This window comes from Gossypium arboreum, chromosome 8 (genome assembly GCF_025698485.1).
Source record: "Gossypium arboreum isolate Shixiya-1 chromosome 8, ASM2569848v2, whole genome shotgun sequence".
NCBI classification, from domain to species: domain Eukaryota; kingdom Viridiplantae; phylum Streptophyta; class Magnoliopsida; order Malvales; family Malvaceae; genus Gossypium; species Gossypium arboreum.
Genome location: NC_069077.1, coordinates 125,004,511 through 125,018,714, shown reverse-complemented (window position 1 = coordinate 125,018,714; position 14,204 = coordinate 125,004,511). Strand labels below are relative to the sequence as shown.

Genomic DNA, 14,204 nt, shown 5'->3' with positions numbered 1-14,204 from the left:
ACCCTTTACACATCCACCCTCAATGCTACACTTCACATCCTTTCCCGTAAAAACTTTATAAAACCCCTACCCAATTTCCACCCACCTAAATTTCTGTTTTAGATCATCACTGTTCTTACTACCATCTTATCACTTCCTTTTAATATATAGTCTTTCAAGACTTTCACAATTTGAACATTATTGATCCCAAAAGTCCTCTCTCTTATAACACCCTCACCCAACCTAATCGTTGAATTCGGGTATGGAATGTCGTAAATGGATCGATTTTGACTAAACTCAAATTGTAAACCTAAAAATTTTGAGGACTAACTTTATTAAGTAACAATAGACATTAAAACAAAAACTTTCTATTTCTAATTTCCAACTCTAAGAGAACTATTTAAGTGCAATATGTCTAACCCCGAGGCAAAGCATCTGAAGGTGCCCTATTTCTATGTGTATGACACTTTATTGATGATGATCTTTAATCTAACACGGCCTAGCTTGGTCCCTCCTCGAAATCCTTATCCTGCAAATCCTACAAACACATGTCAAAACCCTTGTAAGTTCGAATGAACCTAGTCAGTTTCTTTACTACATTATTCAAAAATAGACCTCATCTTGGAGAGGGCTTTAAATAGAAAAGAGCAAGACACACTACTCTCTATTTCATTTAAACTAGCACGTTTTGACTAGAGTGTCAGACTTCTGGTTGACTTCTGCCTTTCTTCAATGGTAGATTTGATCATTGAGCGATTATTACCTGGTCGGCTTGTGAACATTCAACCAATTTTGGTAGATTCTAGATGAATTATAATCCTTGTGGATTTTCACCTTTTATTGGCACATATCACCTTTTGTTCCCTTTTTCCTCTCACTTCCTATCATGAATATCCTTTTTAGTTTCATCCTGACTTGTAAACACGCCATGGCTTTAGCTAATAATCTGACATTCTATTCATAAGGCCTTCTAGGAAAGGCTCACGCTACGCTGATGATCATAACCTTATTTCATCCTGTCTATTTCTTCCCTACACTCGGGTTGAAATGTTAATTGGGTTACCCCTTTGTAAACCACACTAAGTGTAACACCCCGACCCGAGACCGTCGCCAGAGTCGAACACGAGGTGTTAACAGACTTCAAACCACTTATTGAGAATTTCCCAGACAAGCTGCCAATCTGTGTACTAGTCGCTTCAAAAATCATAACTTGAGTTCTACAGCTAGAAAATCAGTTTTGTAATTTTTCCCTGAAACTAGACTCATATTTCCATCTACATATTTTTTTTTATAATTTTTGGTCAAGCCAATTAGTACAGTTTATTAGTTAAAGTCACCCCTGTTTCGGGGTTCGACTACACTGACCTTTGCGCATTACGACCTGGATACAATCTCGTACAGAGCTCCAATGCTCATGCCGTTTGTTTCTAATGAAACTAGACTCAAAGGGGAATCTATGCATATAAGGCATGACTTCTAATTGTTTCTGGATAATTTATGGTAAATTTTCAAAGTCGAAACATAGAATCCAGAAACCATTCTGGCCCTATCTCACGAAATCTTGAATATCTCTTAAAATATAGCTCATATGGTCGTTTCGTTTCGTCCATATGAAAATAGACCCATTCATGCTTCAAGTACGTAATTTTTTTAGCATTTAATTCCACTTCTACTATTTTTAGTGATTTTTCGATCTCATATTACCGCTGCTGTCCGCAACAGTTACTGCAGTAGACTATGCCAATTTCATGAATCCTTCCTTAGCCTTACTAATCATCCATCATACATGACACAAATTATGGCCACCTTATCAAAATTAAGGTTTCTAAGACTCGTGGCTATGGATTCTAGCATCCCACTCAAACGACCACATAGGCCATTTTCACATGGCTTAAAGTTTACAACCCAAAATTTAACAAAACAAAATAGCCCATACATGCCAAATGTTCTCCTAAGTTGACTAAGAAGACAATACCAAAAATTACTCGCCGGTGTGATGACTTCGTTGACGGTTCCGAGCACCCAAAAGGAGACGAGACGAGTCCAAGAAACCTAAAATGGGTGACAAGAAAACACCGAGTGAGTTTATAACTCAGTAAGTCATAAGCATTCCACAACCATCCATTAATCAAATTATCATAAAATGAAATAATGAAACAAGGCCAAGTGTTCCATCCATACCGAACTATACCATAGTTCCTTAGACCTTTCGGATCAATCTCATACCAAGTCATACATTTACATTTCATATACTATTCAATAGGATATTTGAAGCAATTTCCATACATCATTTCATTTCCGCAACAATCATGCAATTGAAATCATCACATAGATTTAAATCTTACCAACTCCACCCCGAGCATGAACATAGCATCTATTAGCCATGAACTCAAGGTACTTACTCTTTCCGCTGTCCATACTCATCTCGATAAAGTCACACCTCCATATAGATATTCAATCGGAGATATGTGTAGAGTTCGCACACATAGTGCTTAATACTCAATCACGCACACTTAGTGCCATGTGATTCAAGCCCGCACACATAGTGCCATATAGTCCAAACTCGCACACTTAGTGCCATACATTACAAGCTACTTTTTCGGTGCCAATCTCAAATCCTTGTACACATCTATTTCTCGCACACTTAGTGCCGAAGCAAACTTCCTACACATTTCACTATCTCTTTTACGTTCAACAATATCATCTTTTCATACACATACATTTGTATATATTTCATCTCTTTAAACACAATTGCATAGATATTACAGTCATTTAAGCAATATCAAATATATGCTTAATGACTTACCTTGTGTTGGGTAAAATAGTTCCACGTCGGCTACTCGATGACCTTCGTCTTTCCCTTGCTTGATTCTCCCTCTTTAACTCCTTGAGCTTAATCAATAAATCAACTAGTTTAACCATCTTGCTAAACATTCATAATTCAATTACACATGCATATGTATGTTTGTATATTCGGCAACCATCCTCACTTATTACCCATTTAGTCAACAATCTAAGCCAAGATAAGGCTTCAATATGGTTGCCTCTAACCGAATGCATGCACACCAATCTACTTCATTTGGCCGAATATGCATGTCTATGTTGAGGCCAATTTTACACTTAATACTACACAAAAAAAAACAGCATACATTTTACTAACTAACGCATTACATATGGTAGCTCAATACACATCTCTCATTTACTTCATAACTGAAACAACATCACAAGCAAATATACACCTTAAAATAGTATATGTGTCATACCAATTCATCATGTGCAAACATATATTCATGTAGGTGCAAGGGCCGAATCTCAAGTGTTTATATCCAAATATAAACACATATCCAAAGCTCAAATCTTACCTACCATGCACCATGCATGAATCATACTCATGGATATACCATGACCGAATACATCACAACACCATAATTTTGGTCATGATTAAGCAAAGAACTTAATGTCTTACTCAAAATACTAAAAAGAAAGTCCAAGAGCCATCAATCCACCATCACATATATCATTAGCAAGCTTGATATTTAGCATGCAATGGCATTAACACCACATCCACTTTGGCCGAATTTCATTCCCATGGCATAGCAAAGATTTGAGCCATGGGCTAACAAGAACATCAAGCTAGCAACTAAAAACATGCATGAATCTCATGGCACAACCTCAAACATACCTTAATCTTGATGCAAGTATAGCCAACCTCTTCCTAATCCTCTTCCAAAACAAACATGAAGCAAAATTCCTTCCTTCCTCTAGTATTTTGGTCAAGGAGAAAAAAATGGATGAACAAAATTTTTTCCTTTCTTTTCTTCCATGCACGGCAATGAAGGGGTTCACTCACACACATTTTTTTTCTTTCCTTATTACCCATACTTATTTGTTTATTGTTTCTCCCTAATGCACCAACAAAACATGTTTCATGACATGTTTAGCCCATACTCCTTGTCATGGCGGCCATCACTTGTAAAAAGGGGTATTTGACATGCAAGGCCATTGTTTTGCATGCATGCTTTAATTAGTCATCACACATTTCCCCATCATACTTTCAAAGTTTTCTAATAGGTCATTTCTAGTGAAATTCACATTTATAACTCTAAATTAAAACATCAAAAATGTCGCACATGAGTTAACACATATTATAGGCAATAAAATAAATATTAAATTATTTTTATGCCTCGGTCTTGTGGTCCCGAAACCACATTCCGACTAGGGTCAATTTTGGGCTGTCACACTAAGTTTTCCTTAAAGAAGAATAGTCTTGACAAACATATCTGCCACTTGAATTAACCCTTTTAGTACCTCTTCCTGTCAATGGGTTCCAACTGACCTCTTTTTTACCAAATAGGTTATCCGGGGTACTTATGATCGAACTTCTAGCTTACCAGGTTTCATTAAGCACTTTTTAGCTGTTCTTAATGGCATATCCTAATCTGCGATTCTCGGATAAACTTATACACCAGACATATCATTTCCCATGTCTGATTTTTTCTGGGTTAACCCCCAAATGCCCTGTCGACTTTCATGGCTACTATTTTGGCAGACTATTCCTATTTCTACTACTTTTGCCTTGTTCGATAGATTTTCTCAGATCCCACTTGTTAACTATAGCTTGCCACACTAAAATTTTCTTCTAACCTTTTTTTTCATATTCAAGATTTTTTGTAATTATCGTCTTGACGGTCTAACCCGTGTTAAATGTCTCAATAGACTACCCCACGTTGAATGTCTTGACGGGTTACATATGCTGGCATAGCTGAGCTATGGTCTTACTCATCGAGCTCCAAGATTAATGTTTCGACTGACTTTCCTATGTTTACTGTCCTGATGGACTGCCCCATTTTTAATTTCCTAGCAGATTTCTTTGTGTTTACTGTCTCGGTAAACTGCCCTATTTTTAATGTCCTGACGGACTCCTTATGCTGCCATAGTCGAGCTATGGTCTTACACAATTTAGTTCCCATGTTTAATATCCTGGCGGACTACCCTGTGTTTATTGTCTCGACAGATTACCCCGTGTTTACTGTTTCGACGGACTCTCTATTGGTTGCCATTGTTGAGCTATGGTCTTACACCTTATACCTCTCTTGAGGTGTTACCTCGAAAGACCTTACCGCTGTCGCAGTGTTGCCCTATAAAGCCTGCTGACTGTCATCATGATGTTGCTCTATGGAACCTAATTATCGTTGTCATGGTGTCTTATCGAAGGACCAGTCGATATCATTCTATTTTACATTTAACTTTGATACTCGAACACCGAAGTGTTCCCTCCGCAAGACTTGGAATTTCGCACATCACGATTTGCACTCAACAGCACAGGATTGTAGAATCTAGCAGGAACTCCATTTCCCTATTAGTTCACCCATTCCTTCTTTTCACCATTTTTAACCTTGATGCTCGAACACCGTAGTGTCCCATCTGCAAAGCCCAAAGCTTCGTATATCACAGTTTGCACACAGCAACATCATACGGTAATATACAAAAATGCCATTTCCCAATTCTTAACTTCTTCTATCCCGTCAATTTATAAGCATACATGCATAAGCATATGATCACATAAACATAATAACGTGGAGAACGGCAAATTTAGACATGAATTTCAACAACCATTCTATGCATACCAACACACATATGTACACTCAATTGCCTACTGAACCTTGTGCACACATAGCATTCTCAAGCTACAGAAATCATACATCATCATGTGACTCATCCTGGATTTAATACAGATTTATGTAGCATCCTAGATATAGAGTATGGAAAACTCACCTGATGTTTCTTTGCATCCTCAGCTTAGTTTCTAAATGTCAAAGCTTCCATTCTCTTGGCAACTAAGCATGATAACAATAATTATGAGTTAAATTCAGTATTTCCAGCTTAAAACTTTGGTTTCCAGAAACATGTAAAACCTTTAAAAAGGTTCTGAAAATTCCTAACTTAATGTTCTTAATCTTACATACATCGAAGGGCTTAGAACCTTACCATTTTACTGGATTCTCTACTTTTTCGACTCAAACCTCATGATTGTTGCTCCATTTAGGGCTTCTCATAACTATCTCCTCACTGGAGCAACTAAAAGGAAGAAAAAGAGGAGAAAAATAAACAGAATAGAGAAAAATTCACCCTGGGAATTCACTTCTCAACTATTTATAGCCCTTCACGCACGATCTTCAATCTTGTAAACTGGCTTTTTTAAAAAATGTTAAAGGTCTCTGTACTCTTTTGAAATTTAAAATTAATTTAAGAGTTAAAAAAACCCTTAGTAAAATATTTAAAAAAATAAATTAAGCCTTTAACAAAAGTGCACCTTATTGAGTCCAAAATTACCAAAAAAATCAATTAGGTCCTTCCATTAATGAAGACTGTTAGTTAACTGGTTTGACAATTAAAAGTGTTTACGTGACAGCACTAGGAGATGACACATGGCAAGATGATGATGTGGCATGTCATATCGACAAAATAATTTCAATTTTAAAATAATTTTATTAAAAATAAAAATAATTTAAAATTGTCTAAGAATTTACCAAAATTTATAATAAGTTACCAAAATATTTAAGGATTTACCAAAATTTCTAAGCTTTTACCAAAATTCCTTGAAAGTTAATAAAATTTTGTAAGCTTTTACCAAAATTTCTTAAAATTTATCAAAATTTGTAGCTTTTACCAAAATTATATTTTTAATGATTTACCAAAATTTCTAAATATTTACAATATTTTGAAACTTTACCAATATATTTAATGATTTATCAAAATTTTTAAGGATTTACCAATATTTTTGAGACTTTGCTAATTAATCTAACCATTTATTGAATTTTTAGGGTTTACCATAATATCTAAGACTTTACGAAATTATCAAAAGATTTACCAAAATTGTTAAAGATTTACCAAAAATTAACAAAAGCTTTTACCAAAATATTTGAGGATTTATCAATATTTCCAAGGATTTCGTTTGTATCTCATACTCGATCGACACATCTAAGCCTTTACCAAATTTTTTGAGATTTTACCAACATTTCTAACAATTTACCAAAATTTATAAGGTTTTACTAAAATATCAGGATTTACTAATGTTTCCAAGCCCTTATCAAAATTTCTGAGACTTTACCAATATATCTAACAATTTACCAATATTTCTGAGACTTTAAGCGTCCCATACTCGATCAACACATCTAAGCCTTTACCAATATTTTTGAGACTTTAACAATATATCTAATGATTTACCAATATTTTTAAGCATTTATCAAAATATCTACCGATTTACCAAAATCTCTAACGATTTATCAGAATATCTAAGGATTTACGAATATTTTTAAGCATTTACCAAAATTTCTTAAAAAGTAACAAAATTTGTAAGTCTTTGCCAAAATTTATATCACTACCAATATTTATAACAATTTGTCAAATTATTAAAGAATTTATCAAAATTTTTAAAGACTTGCCAAAATATTTGAGGAGTTAACAATATTTCTAAGTTTTGACCGAATTTATCAAAAATAACAAATTTGTAAGACTTTACCAATATTTATAGCAATTTGCTAAATTATCTAAGGATTTACCAAATTTGTTAAATATTTACAAAAAAAAAATTAAGAAAATTTTAATCTTTCCCCAAAATTTTAAGAATTTACCAAAATGTCTAAGAATTAACCAATATTTCTAAGGATTTACCTAAATATCCAAGGATTATCAGAATACCAAAGAGTTTACCAATATTTATCAAAATATCTAAGAATTTAACAATATTTCTAATTATATCCCATCCCTTGATCATCACGTTTAAACTTTTACCAAAATTTCTAGGAATTACATTTGTATCCCATCCCATAGCATCTAAGCTTCTTCAAAATTTTAGAGACTTTACCAATATTTAAGGACTATAAGAGTTTACTAAAATATCTAACAATTTTCTAAGGATTTCCTAAAATTTTTAATATTTTTATTTGTATCCATACTCCACAACTAATATTTCTATTCATCTACCAATATTTATAAAATTTAACAAAACATCTAATGATTTACTAATATTTCCAATGGTTTAATAATATATATAAAAATTAACTATTTACTGATATTTATAAAATTTATCGAAATATTTAAAAGTTTACCAAGATTATTAAATATATAAATGATTTAGCAAAATTTAAAAAGAAACCTTTAAAAATATTAATTTTAGTTTTTTTTTTTTCAGGGAAAACCTATACTAAGTTGGTACAAGCTTTCCATGACCTTTTTCTAGTGAAGCCGACCGATTTATTAACCCTAACTTTTTGTTCATTTATTTGAATAGTCTTTTCTCCTCCTCCTATTATCATCATCTTTCCCCTACCAACTCTGCCTTTGGTTTTATATTGTGGGTAAAGTTATAGAAAGTCTTCCTTCTTCTAGTTCGTTCTTTTCTCTTCTACATTTTAGTTTGTGTGGGAAGTTCTAACCACTGTATCTTTTATCTTCTATTGCAACAGTGCTGTTTGATTGTTTCTGTTTTCTTATATTTCGATGGAACAAAAAGATTCTCCAACTTTAGTTGACAAAAGCTTTCCTCTTTTCTCTAAGCCCCGTAGAGCCAAACCAAGTGAAACCCCTAAGCCCTCCCAACACCCTATTCCCCAAACTCCCCAATTGGAAAAATTTTCCTCCTCATCCGCCGCTGCTGATGCCACCTCAATTTCTGCTTTCTCCGACCTGGGCCTAGCCGAATGGGCCATCCAAACATGCAAAGAACTCGGAATGCGAAAACCAACGCCGGTTCAAACCCACTGCATACCTAAAATACTTGCTGGTCGTGACGTGTTGGGGATAGCTCAGACGGGAAGTGGCAAAACAGCGGCGTTTGCTCTACCAATATTGAACCGTTTAGCGGAGGATCCTTATGGGGTTTTTGCGCTGGTGATTACTCCGACGAGGGAGCTTGCTTTTCAGTTGGCAGAGCAGTTTAGAGCATTGGGGTCTTGTTTGCATTTGAGGTGTTCGGTGGTGGTGGGTGGAATGGATATGATTACGCAGGCGAAAGCCTTGGTTTCAAGGCCGCATGTGGTTGTGGCCACACCTGGAAGAGTCAAAGTTTTGCTTGAAGAGAATCCTGATATTCCTAAAGTCTTTCAAAGAACGAAGGTAAATCCCTCATATTCTTCTTCATTGTTAGTTTTCATGATCGACGAAGAACGGATTTTGATGAAAATTGTTTTCTAGTGTATGATTATGCAGTAGATTATTTGAAAAGTGAAACTGACAAATTTAGAATGCGACTTCGACTGATTTAATTTTTGGATAATAGAATTTAATTATCTAATAATTTGGCCAAATGGTGATAACTGGCTGGTGAGTGGTGACCTGATTTGCTTTAAATTGAGTAAATGACTATGGAATTTGTATTTCGTTTTGTAAAATTGGGAATGATGGATAAAACATTTGAACTAATAGCTTATGTGTATATTTCTGTTTTGCAAGCTTATCACTTGGTGGATGAATTGTTGAAATCTGGGACAAATTAGGATCATTTTGTTGCATTTATATAATTTGATATAAATAGTTTTGAACAATTTGCTAGTCAAGAATCTTCAAAAAGATGCTGGGGCATATGACAGGGACTAAGGGATGGAGAAGGTTGTCTCATCTAATATTATGTGATTTTGGGATTAAGTCTAAATGATTCTGTATTATTGCTTATTAATAGATGACGGGTAGATTTATATATCTTCAGAACTGGAATGGGATGGAGAAGGTCGTCTCATCTAATATTATGTAATTTTAGGATCGAGTCTACCTGATTTTGTATTCATTGCTTATTATTAAATAACGAGAAGATTTGTATATCTTCAGAATGGAATTTATTCTGTCAGAAAATAGGATGAACTTTTTAGAGTAAGATTGTTGAAAGTTAACAATTGGATCATGATATTTCTAACTATACTTGACAGCCATCCATAGGTTGGGAAAGCAGGAGATCAGCATGTTGAGATTCTCTTCTGATCACTGATCTCTTTAAACCTTGCATGCTAAATAAATAAATAGGCTTGTTTTGAAATTGTTCCTCATTTACATATTCTTTCCATTGCTATTATTTTGTTTTTAGTTTTTAGTTTTGGACGAAGCAGATCGAGTTTTGGATGTTGGCTTTGAGGAGGAACTAAGAGTGATTTTCCAATGCTTGCCAAAAAATCGACAAACTTTGTTATTTTCTGCAACAATGACCAGTAACCTGCAAACACTGTTAGAGCTTTCTGCCAACAAGGCCTACTTCTATGAGGCTTATGAAGGCTTCAGGACAGTTGAAACACTTAAGCAGCAGTATGTTTTCATCCCAAAGACTGTGAAGGATGCTTATCTTGTTCACATTTTGACTAAAATGGAAGATATGAATATCCGCTCAGCCATGATATTCACCTCAAGATGCAGGTATTAAACCTTTGAGTCAATTGGTTCTTTTTCTTTCTTATGATCAGTATGTTATAGATGGGAAAAAACTGAACATGCAATAAATTCAAGTTTTTGTATGATTACAAATGTTTCTGTGGTAGGCACTCAATTTCTTAAAGGACCTATTGGACATTGCATGTATTTGCAAATTATGATACTATCCCTCATCTAGTTATCCATCTTATCCTTTTATTTTAACTTCAAATAAAGTTGGGGAAAATATAGCAAAGCTGTCCTATAAGGGCTTGTGCTGGCATAGTGCAAAGCTGTATTCTATCTCAGTAGGTTATAGGGATTAACTAGTTGAAAAGCCTTTGCCTTGTGTTTTTCTTACTCTCGTATCTTAGCTGTCTCCCTATCTCTGGTAATCTTTTGCTTCTAGGATTATTAGTTATCTTTAAGGTTTTAGGGTTAAAACTTTATTTGAAAAAAAACCTAGTATAAATCCAGGGCTATTAGTTATCTTGTAAGAAAACCTTTATTTGTAAGGTTTAAATCTAGTACTAGGATTTAAAATTTATTTGTAAGAAACCCTAGTATAAATAAGCTGTAAAATATTTGCAGTCACATTATTATTTTCTCTCAAGTAATAGACAGAAACTAGAGGTTTTGATGAAACCTTATATTTTTCTAGAGTTCCAACATCTATCTTGCTTTTCAGCTTTAATTCTATTGATTTACTGCTGTTTTCTCCCTAAACCACTCATTATTTTCCTGGCAAGTTCAGTATGGTAGTTTTCTTCTCTTGTTAAAAAGAAACACGTATTTCTTTGTACAGTTCTATTCTGACATTTACTTCTTATTCTTGAAATTTTGGAACAGAGATTGTCATCTTTTAAGTTTGTTATTAGAAGAACTTGAAGTGGAAGCTGCAGCTCTGCATTCATTAAAATCACAGGCACTAAGGCTTTCAGCAGTGCAGCATTTTAAATCTGGAAGAGTTTCTATACTGCTGGCTACTGATGTTGCTAGTCGTGGTTTAGACATTCCTACTGTTGATCTTGTCATTAATTATGACCTTCCAAGGTTCTATTAATTAAGAAATTTCTAGTTCTTTAGTTTCTCTATAGTTTGTTTGGGCACTAAAATTTAGCTTCCACCTGTTGCAGGTATCCTAGGGATTATGTTCATCGTGTGGGACGAACTGCAAGGGCTGGTAGAGGAGGATTGGCTGTGAGCTTTGTTACTGAGGTGAGTATGAAGTGGTTGTTGACATTGAATATGGTTTTTGAGGGTTGCTGGACCATGAAGACCGGTGTAGAAAGGTTTTCCTATAAGTCTTGAAGAGTTCAAATTTTAGAAATGAGACTTATCTAGTGACTTGTTTCATACATCCTTCCCTGCCAGGATTTTGTTGTTTGCCTTCAGAATTGTAAAGACTTTAGATTTTTGTCATTTACAATATAAAAAGGGGATAGCATATACTCCATTGTATTTTATGCCTTAAATAGAGTTGTCATCTATAAAACAATGCGTAGCTGATATGCTGCACATGTTTCCTGTAATACGTGCTGTATACGTGGTTGATTTCTATATAACATAATACTTTTCGGTAGATAAGGAAGCAACTTCAATCAATTTGGATCTGAACCTTGTCAACAAATAAAGCTTTTTCTCCCCTCTCGTTTCAGATTAGAACCTTATTGATAAAAAAGGTGTTGTCACCTTCTGTTTTCTCTATTACCCTCCTCAATGCCAATATTTGTGTGGGTTATAATGTTTTTATGTATGTTATGGGTAGTCTCCTCTTTTCCTGATCTAATAAAGAGGCTTTTTTCGTACAAAGATTCTAGTCCATTTGCCTGAGTTGCTTATTCGAGTAATGTGATTTGCAGAATGATGTGGATCTTGTTCATGAAATAGAAGCGGAACTAGGAAAACAGTTGGAAAAATTTGAATGCAAAGAGAATGAAGTCCTGTCTGACTTCACAAAGGTATGATATGTTAGATTATTCTCTTTTTTGGTAGTTTTTCTATTTAAATTTATGAGCCATTTCATTTAGACTACTGTCACAACTAAACCTTCTCAGTATCGGCAGTGTGTGAATTGCTTATGCAATCCCATCTAATGCTCTACTGCATTATACTAAGAGGAATAAAAGAAAACATGCTATTTAGGCATGTTCCAAATATGTAATGTTCAGGGAGAGCTGCAACTGTAGCCCATATAATCGGTACTAGCACTGATTGATTACTAGTGCTGTTTTAAGGTTTTTGGCATTTCAAAAGAGTTGGTTTTCAGCATAGTAGTTTATGATATTTATCCGAATTAACAGCACTAGTATTAGCATCTTATGCAAGTTGGTTCGGATCGGCAGGTATTGAAAGCTAAACGTGTGGCCACGATGAAAATGATGGACGATGGGTTTGAGGAGAAAGTGAAAGAACGTAAAAAGCAGAAACTCAAGACGCTAGCAGAGAAAGGATTATTGAAGAAAAGGAGTAAGAAGAGAAAGCGTGAAAAGGCTAGTGCTAAACCTAGTGATAAGTGATACAAAGTTTATTTAGCATCTGAACCCTTACGATCTCCACTGCAGCAATGTAAGCTCCATTTTTGTCCCAGGGAGCAATTTTGCATCTGTTTTTTTTTTTTTTTTTTAAATATTAATCTCATTATAGGTTTTTTATCATATCTGTTTTTTTTACTACAATGTCTAAAACTATTCAAAGTCTTTTTTCAATTATTAAATAGGAGGATAATACGCTTCAGTATACTCGAATTCATGTCCTCCTGTAATCCTGCAATCGGCAACTTCATGTTGCGAATGCGATAAGGCTAGTGCTTCTGTTTTTATATTTCTTTACAATAGTTGTTTGTCAAATGATGATTCTGAGCCTGACTGGAAATTATTTTTAATCATTCTCTTATTTATTACATAAATTATAGAAAGTAACATAAAGAAAATGATTATGAAATTTCATCCCAGTATAGTTCTAATCCTTGCCTTGGGTTGAAGTTGGATGGATCCTCTGCCATTCTCCCTGCAACATATTGATGATATAATTGTTTAATTGCACTCCTTTATTTATTAGTTTTCAATAATACCTATTTTAGAAATGTTAGGTTTTTCATGAGATCAGCCTCCAATCTGAATTTTTTTTTAATCTTTAATAATTGTAACATTTTTGCATTCAAGCTTGGTTTTTTCATTGAATTTCGATATAAATGATCCTAGAAGTTAAATTTGTTTCGTGAAATGTTGGCATTTAACAATTTAGGAGCTACTAATGTGGTCAACGGAGTGATCCCACTGGTAGTACACATGTACTTGGGGGAATGGCAATACATGTTTTATTAGCACAAATTTTTAAGAGCAAAAATCCCAGTGAACGTATACTAGTATAACATTATCAATTTAAACTTTCAAATTGCGGGTCATGATGGTCACTAGATCAGGTCCTCCCAGGTGACTAATTTATTATTATTATTATTATTGTAAGGGTTTAATTTCTTAATAATATCATGGATTAATTTGGGAGTTATCATTATAATGAGATAAATAAGTCTAAATTGCAATAAAACTATCATCTATATAAAAATGTTGTGAAAAATATTCTTTCCAATTGCAGTTCAATTTTAAATAAAAATTTTATTTACAGATTAGTAAAAATTTTAAAAATTAATGCTGTTAAACAATAAATTATAATTTTTAGATAAAAAATGCTATCTCTATTTGAAGTTGACATTATTTGATGTTTTTAATAGTAAAAGATTAAATCGATTTATTTAATAATAGATGAACTAATTTGATCAAATCTCTATAATATAGAGGCCTTCTAGGTGCATTTTTAGACAAAAAGTT

The 14,204-nt window shown here is 33.9% G+C and overlaps 1 protein-coding gene across 3 annotated transcripts; it reads left to right on the top strand.

The window, feature by feature from the left end:
• The first annotated feature begins 8,176 nt into the window (after nt 1-8,176).
• On the top strand, nt 8,177-13,317 carry LOC108457649 (DEAD-box ATP-dependent RNA helicase 36). Of its 3 annotated transcripts, none has more exons than XM_017756708.2 (7): nt 8,177-8,335; nt 8,448-9,096; nt 10,058-10,380; nt 11,224-11,427; nt 11,511-11,592; nt 12,237-12,335; nt 12,720-13,317. In XM_017756708.2, the coding sequence occupies exons 2-7, from the start codon at nt 8,482-8,484 to the stop codon at nt 12,891-12,893; spliced, it is 1,497 nt and encodes a 498-aa protein (XP_017612197.1). In that variant the 5' UTR covers nt 8,177-8,335; nt 8,448-8,481; the 3' UTR covers nt 12,894-13,317. The 3 variants fall into 3 exon arrangements, with proteins under 3 accessions (XP_017612197.1, XP_017612196.1, XP_017612194.1); XM_017756707.2 differs by having other exon boundaries at nt 8,177-8,339; XM_017756705.2 differs by having other exon boundaries at nt 8,177-9,096.
• Nucleotides 13,318-14,204: the final 887 nt, after the last annotated feature.